Consider the following 9237-nt stretch of genomic DNA (forward strand, 5'->3'; position numbering starts at 1 on the left):
ACTTCTTTTGGTTGGGAATTTTTTGATGACCTGATCGATTTCTTCTTTTGTGATGGGTCTGTTCAAGTTTTCTACTTTACTCTGTATAGGTTTAGGTAGGTCGTGTACGTCTAGCCAGAGCCAGGCGAGGGGCAAGGATGTGACCCAGGGGTCAGGCGAGTTGGAGTGAGGATCACCCTTTGCCAGGACACCCCCAGCCCAGAGGCCCACATCAAACCAAGCAATGGAGGCAGGAAAGACAGAATTTCACTTTTATTTTTATTGAGACATTTCTAGTCAACAGAAAACAGAGCTGACAGTGTGGTGACCTTCACACACACAGGACCCAGATCGATGGAGCATCATCATTCTGACATTCTTGTCACCATTACCTTATGCTGAAATACTTAATACAGACACTATGATCATTTAAGAAGCGCTGGGGGTGCTGTGGGTTAGATTAACCACAAAGTCTGCAGTTGAAACCTATTAGCTGCTCTGCAGGAGAAAGATAAGTGTGTCTGTCTGGTAAAGAGATACAGTCCTGGAAACCCTGATTCAGAATGAGTGGGTGGGAGTGGGCTTGCTTGATGGCACTTCAGCGATGATATCTATTGTTGTTAAGTGACGTTGGGGACTTCCAACTCATAGTGACTCTATGCAGGGTTTCTGAGACTAAATCTTTGTAGGAGAAGAAAGCATCATTTTTCCACTGCAGATCTGCTGGTGGGCACGAACCACTGACCATGTGGCTTTCAGTCCAGTGTTTCTCCTACAGTGTCACCACGCTCCTATAGAGACCCAGGAGAGGGGCTGGGGCTGCCAGAGCCTTCTATGTGTATAGGTGGCACCATCAGGAGCTGAGACCCCACCCCATGCAGGGGCCATCAGGGGTGGGTAGAGGAGCCTAGGCACAGAGGGGCTGTTGCCTCCTCTACCTGGCTTTGGGAAGGACCCACAGAGGTGCTATGCCAGGCACATGAAGTCAGCATCTGGCCTAGGACCGCGGCCTAAGGTATCGGGAAGGCCTGGGTCCCTCCTAAGCAAATGTTACCCGGGTGGGACAGCTAACTGCGTCAGCCCCGCCCCCAGCCACCCCACTCCAGTCCCGCTCCTTGTCCCTGCCTCCCTGCCCCCCTGAAAAACACACCGTTGTAGACTTTCAAAGACTTTATTATGCTAGGGATGGGGGTATGGAGAGAAATGGGGTGCTTGTGGGGGTGTTCCACATGCACCCGGAGCACTAGGAGAGCCGGGCCCCCTCCACCTCTGTGCTTCTGTGCGATGTCTCTCACTAGGGAGGCGAAGTAGGGGTGAGGCAAGAGTGTCGTCAGTCCGGGGCGCCCTCCCCCACCGCCACTTGCTGTCCTTAAGGCTCTGATCTCCACCCCACACCCCACAGGAGGCACATCCCCTGTCCCCAGGTTGGAACCCCAGGAAGGACACACTTACCTGGGAGAAGGCATTGGCACACTCATCTGAGGGGGAGAGAGAGGCTAAGGGTCTTCCCAAGCCCCAGCTTCCCATCCCTCCTGGGAACAAACCGGGCACCTTCCCACCCCACACCTGGGGTCAGTGGGTCTATAGTGTGGGTCTAGGGTCTCCAGGCTTCGGCAGCCCTGGGTTCTGGTGGGGGTAGGAACGTTGCTCACCAGACTTGGGCAGCAGGGCCCCTTGGCTGGGGTCCAGACCCACTTGGGATGATAACATCTGCATGTTCTGAGCACCTTCTGGGACCAGTTCAGGAGTCCGGGCTGCAGGTGGGGGGGAGGGGAGCTGGTGAGACAGGCCAGGGAGGGGCACCAGGGGACGGAATGGAGAGGGCTCCTGGACCCACAGCTTCAGACGCTGAGGTCCCCAGGAGACAGCTGGGGGTCAGTGAATCCGCCCGCCCAAGTGTGAGCATCCTGGAATGTGCTAGAACATACGCAGGCTCTGGAGGGGAAGGCTGTACTGGGGGACAGCAGGCCCGGCGCACCCACCGTACAGCTGCAGCCACTTGTTCTGCACCCCTCCTTTGTCCGTCAGGAAGAACATCACAGCATATTGTTTGTAGTCGGTGTTTGCCACTCGGATGTCTGTCTGTGCCATGGCTGAGAGCGGGCAAGAGCTGAGCCCCGTGTGCCCACGCAGGAACCCCAACAAGCCTCCTCCATCCCCTGAGGCCCACCATCCTTTCTGTCACCTTACCCACATTGCTGAACTGCCCATTCATAGAACCCTTGGTGAAGGTCGCATCCACCTGCTGGCATCCGCCATCGGGCCTGTGGAGGAGCCAGCAGAACCCCTGACCGGCAGGACCCCTAGCCAAGCCCACTGAACACAGGACCCACCCCAGACTCCTTTTGGTTCGCAATACAGAACAAAGGTCCTCTGTGATCACTTTACAGGTGAGGGAACTCACACCAGAGTGCGGGAAGGAGAGAGAAGTGCATGTTCAAGGTAGGGGGGGTTGGGTTTGAGAGGCCTGCTGGTCTCCACTGCAGACAGACAGACAGACAGACACACACACACACACACACACACACAGCTTCCTCAACACTGAGGCTTATGGTGGAGGTCACCCAGCAGGGGCCTGGAGATGGGTGAGCTGCCCCTGCTGACCCCTGCAGCCCACGGAGGACGTGGAGACTGTCAGATCCTGTCCCAGTGCATCAGGGACACACCTACACACCTGGCTTCATACCTGAGGTCTGGGATCGGGCTCAAGGGGGCACTTACGTGGGGTACCCGAACTTGACACCCAGGTTGCCATCAGCCATGGCGGTCACTGAGACTACAGGCATCTTCATGTTATCCTTGGTCTCCAAGAAGGCCTGGTCATCAGAGGCCATCCCGACCACGTACCAGATTCCCTGGAACTGCAGAGTGGGAGCCAGGGAGAGCTGGAAGTTGACCCCTGCTCCTGACCGCAGGTCCCTGTGCTTCCCTGTTTCCCAGCCAAGCCCAGGACCAGTGGCACCCCAACTCAGAACTGGGGGCAGCTGCAGTCTGTCCTAGCTAGAGGTTCTGGGACTGGGGGTGGGTACAGCCTGACCACCCTTCCTACCTCCAGTTCCATGGGGCAAGGCAATGAGGCTTTTACCCAGCTCCCTAGGTCTGAGCTAGACTCAGGGTACGGGGCAGAGAAACAGCCGGGAGAGGTAGGCAGGGAGGAAAAGTGAAGTCCAGGGCGTACCTGACTGGCATCGAAGTTGGCCTGGACAGGCACCTGAGCATCTCCGGGGGTCAGCCCGAGCAGGCCCAGGAGGGTGGTGACCAGTACAACCTGCAGCATGGTGGAGATGGCGGTGTGGTGACCAGAGGACAAGCAGGAGGGTGGACAGACAGAAGCTCTGTGTGGCCTCCGCTGCTCACAGCCTTTATGTCCCAAAGGTGCCCTGGGGCACTGGCTGGTTGTCCTGGGCTAGAGCCCGCTCAGATAGGCCCCCGATCGGGTTGCACCCTGAAGCACCCTGGCCCTGCTGCCCTCCACCCAAACCCGCCCACTCCCCGGATTTCCTCTGCCAGCCTCAGGGCCAGTCCCCCCAGCCCTTCTGGGATGTCCAAGGAAAAGGGGCCCACTGTTGGCACACGCCCCCGGAAGCTTGTCCTGAGCACCCTCTTCTCTGGCCTACCTTGGTGGCTCTGTAGGCTCTGGCAAAGGTCTGCCCAGGTGGGGAGGGGCCAGTGGACAGACTTCAGTGGGTTCTGCACACTGTGAGCCAGGAGGCTAAGGTGATGGAATCAGAGGCAGGAAGGGTAACCCCCCAGGGACCCCTGGGTGCCTGTGCAGAGCTGTGTGTTCTTGAGACCCAGCTTGTGCCAGAGGGGGTCTAGGGGTGGCCTGTTCCATTGGTGGGCACAGACTCTAGAGACATCGCCCTCTTTATCCCCATAAGCCCTGGTCTCCGCCCAATCACAGTGTGCTAACTCACACCTTACGAAACCCATGGACCCAAAGCTCTCGTGGCTCTCAGCCGCTCTTGGCCAGGGGGGTGCTGGGCCAGGTGTGGCACTGATGCCCACCTGGGACAAGGACCACCGCAAGCAGGCTGGCAGCTGCAGGGAATGTGATGGGAGAAGGGAGGGTGGGAAGGGTACAGCCCTGTGTGGGCTGGGAGGGGTACAGCCAGAAGCCCCTCTTTTCAGCTGTCCTGACTGCTGACCCCACTCCCCACCAGGAACAAACACTTGAGGCTTCTGACCACCCCATGGTGGTGGCACCTGGCACAAAGCCAGTCACCCTTGGGAGGGGACAGAGGTCCAGGGACCCACAGGATCCAAGGCTACAGGGACAGACAGATGCCAGGCTAGCTGCTTGCTTCAGGATTTATTTCTTGGAGTCAGAATAAAGAGCCCAGGAGGCTGGGGCGGTGGGGATCTTGGGTCTGGAGGAAAGTGGGGGAACAGGCAGGTCAAAGAGGCTCCAGGGCTGGTAACCTGGTCAGGAGGGAAGAGCAGGCCAGTGGGGCAGCAGCACTCTGCCCCCTCCCTGCCCCACTAGAGGGTGGTCCTCAGCTCCACTTCTGGCTATGGCTCCACAGAGGAAATTTACCCTCCAGATCACCAGGGGCCAGAACAGCTGGAGAATCCCCCTAAGACTAGACCCCAACACCCTGCCCTGCCCCTTCCTCTAGGAACCCTGGACCTCTCTGGGAAGATGACTCATCACCACACCCCTGTGGTTGGTTACAAGTTCCTTGGGGTGGAAGCGAGGGATGGCGGGAAGGTGTGTGTCTCGGAAGGTGTGTGTCTCGGAGTCTGCGTTGGTGGGTGAATGAATGAGGGACTAAGTGAAGGACGACTGCAGGGTGAAGCCAGGCCACAGTCTAACCCAACTCACCTAGTTGTGTTCCTCCATGCACTTATCTGTGGGGAAAGGAGCCAAGTGGCTGAGGTCAGCCCTCCCCAAATCTTGGCCACAATCCCCCACCTGGACCCTAGCTTCTCCCTAACCTGAGTAGGCCCTCCAGGCTGAGACCCCAAATGGAACAACATCCATCACACCCCACTCCTCCCCAAGCCCCTGTGTGGTGACCTTTGTCCACTTCAGACAAGAACACACCTACTCTGGGTGGAGGACGGACCAGAAGAGCTGGCTCCCATTTTAATGCTTGCCTCCCCTAGGCTGGGGCTCCCCATGGATTGGAGCTCAACATAGTTTGGTGGTCACCACACCATGGAGTTCTAATGTAGGCACTCGACTACTACCCTCACGATCCACCAGCTGCTCCTCAGAAGCCCTATACAAGGTGGCGATGAGTCAGAATCCACTGGAAGTCACTTCACAACAAACCTCAAGTCGGTTCTGACTCACACCGACCCTGAATAGGGTTTTAGAGGAGTGGCTGGTGAATTTGAACCGCCGCCCTTGCAGTCTAGTGCTTATCCTACAATACTTGTTAAATGTGAAGAGGGGCTTTCTTGAAGAACCACCTCCAGAGGTAAAGGACACGTGGATCTCTGCCATCCACCCCCAAAGCCTCGGGCAGGTCAGCCCACCCCAAGGTCCACCAACGGGAAGCCAGCCTCTAATCGGACTTAATCCCCGCCCCTGGGATTAGGGGCCCTCACCGCTGGGGGACAGAAAGACAATGGAGTCCTCTGTGAAGGGGAGGAGGATCTTGGTTAAGGCAATGAACTTCTCCTTAAACTCGGTCCTGGGGGTCTGGGTCCGGCCTGCGGGGAGGGGAGGAGCAGGAGCCGGTCTCAGCGGGGGCAGCTCTGTTCCGGCCCCCCCCGGCCTCAGGAGCCCTCCCGGGCACGTACTGAACAAGCTGATAATGCGGACGTAATGCCCGGACGTCTTGAGGCCCTCGGTGCATAGCAGGGCGTAGTTGGCATAGTCTGTCTCCACCACCGAGAATTCCAGCGCGCTGCCCCAGTCTGCAACCACGCGGCCACCCTGGTTGGGGGGACCCCGTTCCCTCAACCCCCCCAGCCTGCCCTGAGCCTCTTCCGCTTTGGGGAGTGGGAGGGACGGCCCCATGCGGTCAGGAGCCCAGCTCAGCGCTTCCTGCCTGCACGAATCCCCCAAAACTGCCCTGGGAGACGGGCGGGGGACGTGCTGGCTTGGGAAAGTTGTCTCAGCTGGGAGGCCATCTGCTGGGTGGGTGGGTGGGTGTGTGGGGTGGGGGAGGAACTGTGGGGGAGGGTGCACCTATCAGACGGACAGAGTGGGATTCCCAGCCAGGGACAAACAGGGCTTGCTCCCTTCCCGCCCACCTCCTCATGGCCTGGGCAGGACCAGCCTTCACCTCCCCCCACCACCCGGGGACGGGGCGTTCCCACCCCACTCACGGGGGTTCTGGTACGTGTAGTGGCCTGAAGGCCCTTCCGGCTGCAGTACTAGACTCCAGGTCTTACACTTGTCCTTCCTGGGGGGACGTCACCCTAAGGTTACCGGTCAGGACACAGCATCCCCAGACTGGGACAACAGAGCAGTGTCCTCTGAGCCCCGAAGCCCACCCCCACGGCCCACCTGGCAAAGGTGAAGGTGAGGTTGAGGCTGCCGTCCTCAGAGGAGTCCACAATCGATCTGCACATGGACAGTCCCTTCTTCTCCCGGAACCAGGTCCAGTTGGAGGCAAGTCCCACGGTGAACCACTCCCCCAGGAACTGCAGTGAACGGCGCCCACCCAGTCGGCTGAGACCTTCCTGGGCCGATGGGTGCACACTCCTCCTCCAGTATGACCCCTCCAAGCTCATCCAGGGTCAGCCCCGCCCCACACCCTGCTCCCAATGCAGATCATGCCCACCCAGCCACCCGAAGTGAGCCTGTCCCCTACCCGCTTCAAGGGGGGCCAGCCCTACCCCCACCCCTCCCTCCACTCCCATGTCCCTGGGGGTCGGTGTTTGGGTCCAGTGACCCAGCTGGCGCCAGGCAGAGTTGCCCTTCTGCTCAGCTCACGTCTATCCGCCGGGTGGGTACCCACGCACATCTGCCTGGATTTTCTCTGTCTTAGTGTGCTTGTAGGAACGAAGTGTTTGCGTCACGTCTGCACGTACACATGTGTGACCCGTGTGCTAACTGGCCTCTCATAGTCACCTTAGTGCAGGTGCCCGGACTTGCTCTCCCTCCAGCCCCACTTAACACCTCTGTCCAGGGAGACCATGGGTCCAGGGAGGGCCCCTTCCCTGGCTGGGGAGCCCCTCACCTCAACCTGTTGGAAGTTGTTCTGCACAGAGACCTTGGCTTGGGTGGGCGTCTGCAGGACCCCAAAGACCCCTAGCAGGACCAAGCCCATCCACAGTGGGTATCGTCTTGCCATTCTTCTGGGGCCTGAGTGGACTCTGGAGCCAGGAGCCAGCGGTGTAGGCAGAGAGTGGAAGCAGGCAGGAGTGGACAGAGGGTACCAGGGAGACCCCTACTTATGGGGCCTGCTGGGACTCCTCCCAACATCCAAGGACAGCCCAGTGGAAGCTTGTGATGCTGAGGGGGGAGGGCTGGTGGCCCCACACAGCTGCAGCTTCATTCCTCTCGGGGGTTGCTTATGCAACAGGCCCTTCGGTCTAGACCCCAGAAGCTGACCCATCCCACCCCCAGTTGGCCTTGATGGAGGAATGCTGTGCTGCCTCTGAGGCCATGGTCACCGCCCCCTGGAGCCAGGACCCCTTGTGTCTCCATCCCACTGTTCCATCAACTCACCTTCTCCAAGCCCACAGACCCTGAGCAGACACAAAGCCCCCGGTGTGCCCTAAGAGGGCAGTCCTGAGAGGTCAGCAGGTCCAGGTGCTGGGAGAGGCTCAGCCAAGGTAAAGAAATCGGACCTGCCACCCTCGTGGGGCATGCTGGGTACAGCCTCCTCAGCTCTGTGGGGTTGTCCTTCTTCAGCCGTGGGCCTCTCTGGACATGGGCCCAAATCCCTGGTCTTCACTGCAGCTGGCTGCATCATGTGGTCCTGCCCAGAGTCATCTGATTTCCAAGGTCGAAGCAGCAATGACAACACCCAGAACTGGGTCTCCCCGTCCCGTGATGGGCTGAGGCTGGGACTGCTCACAGCTCCCATATCTCCCTGCCCCCTCCCTCCAGAAGTCCCTCTGGGTGGACTGGCTGATCTAAAGGACCTGGCACTATCCATGACTCTGCCCCCTTCCCAGGCCTGAGGCCCCAGCCCAGACTGACATCTCGGCTGGAGGTCCATAGGCAGGTGTGAGTTTCCATGAAGAGGGATACTTCTCCCGGAGCCCCCTCCCCAACCTGGTCTCTGTCCTCAGGGAAAAGAGGAGATCTGGAAGAGTTCCTGGGTGTGGTGTAGACTGTGCTCCCAGCCCTGGGCACAGGCCCAGCCAGGTTGTAGGAGCAGGTTCCCCCTCCCCAGCCCCCCCACCCCCAGGGTTTGGAGGCCCCTGCTAGAAGCTGGTTCCTGGCAACGGGAAACCCGTCTTCCCCCTGGTGTGACTGGTCCCTGAGACCCATTGGAGTGGTGTAAGCTCAGGGTCAGCCCTCTAATGAGGCATGGCAGGGGTAGGAGGGTGGGCACGGGCACGGAGCCACCCCTGCTGACCCATCACCTTGCACCCCTGGTCCTCAGTCCACACCTCTTTGGCCCCTTGGCCCCTCCATCTTCCCAGCCCTGGATGGATCCCTGGTGAGGGGCAGACCTGGGCATTGTTATGGGGTGTGGTCCCATCAGTACTTGGTTGAACTGGGTGCCTCTTGATTGGGGATGGGCCCAGGAAGTTGTTTTTAAGTGCCTCAGAGTCGGTTCCAACTTATAATGAACCTGTATAGGGTTTCCAAGGTTTTTAAATCTTTGTGGGAGTAGAAAGTCTCATTTTATTTCCACAGAGCAGCTAGTGGGCTCAAACTGCCAACTTTGGGGCATGGAAGAGGTGTGATTAAATCAGGGGGAGTACAGGGTCTTCCATGGGGGGGGGACAGTTAGCTCCAAGGAGCTGCTGGTGGTGACAAAACAGGACCCCTTGGTGGACCCAAGTCTGTGACCTTCATTACTCACTGGGGACCAGTGGGCCTGGGGCCTGACCTTCTGCACCCGCCCTCCCAGATGGCCCCAAATAGGGCAGGGATGGGGGACAGACAGCCACTGTCCTGGGCATAGCGTCAGAGAGAGGCGGGAGGCTCCTGGGGGGGCAGGTGGTGGTGGTGAATTTATCCCTAAAACATGTTGGAAAAGTGAAAAGACACAAAGTGAGAGAGAATTTTTGGGGACTCGTTAGACTGTTAACTGCAAGGTGGTTGTTTCAAACCCATGATCAGCTCCTCAGGAGAGAGATAAGACTGTCTGGTAATATAAAGATTTACAGTCTCAGAAA

General features: G+C 58.8%; 2 protein-coding genes across 2 annotated transcripts in view; both read right to left on the bottom strand.

Annotated features, from left to right (window-relative positions):
• LOC102826124 (lipocalin-15-like) overlaps positions 1-3256 on the bottom strand; it is a 16586-nt gene extending 13330 nt beyond the window's left edge. The window contains exons 1-6 of the mRNA XM_006863793.1: positions 3158-3256; positions 2701-2840; positions 2170-2243; positions 1962-2072; positions 1632-1733; positions 1432-1457 (exon numbers count right to left, since the gene is read on the bottom strand). Of these exons, the coding sequence (XP_006863855.1) occupies positions 1432-1457; positions 1632-1733; positions 1962-2072; positions 2170-2243; positions 2701-2840; positions 3158-3256 (552 nt within the window). The remainder of the gene's footprint in view (positions 1-1431; positions 1458-1631; positions 1734-1961; positions 2073-2169; positions 2244-2700; positions 2841-3157) is intronic.
• A 1548-nt stretch (positions 3257-4804) lies between these two features.
• On the bottom strand, positions 4805-7232 carry PTGDS (prostaglandin D2 synthase 21kDa (brain)). The gene is made up of 6 exons (XM_006863794.1): positions 7119-7232; positions 6443-6579; positions 6262-6338; positions 5731-5847; positions 5536-5640; positions 4805-4830 (listed from the first exon to the last, which is right to left on the bottom strand). Exons 1-6 carry the CDS (start codon positions 7230-7232, stop codon positions 4805-4807), a joined length of 576 nt encoding a protein of 191 aa, XP_006863856.1.
• Between the last annotated feature and the right edge of the window lie 2005 nt (positions 7233-9237).

Source organism: Chrysochloris asiatica, unplaced genomic scaffold (genome assembly GCF_000296735.1).
Source record: "Chrysochloris asiatica unplaced genomic scaffold, ChrAsi1.0 scaffold00056, whole genome shotgun sequence".
In the NCBI taxonomy this organism is placed as follows: domain Eukaryota; kingdom Metazoa; phylum Chordata; class Mammalia; order Afrosoricida; family Chrysochloridae; genus Chrysochloris; species Chrysochloris asiatica.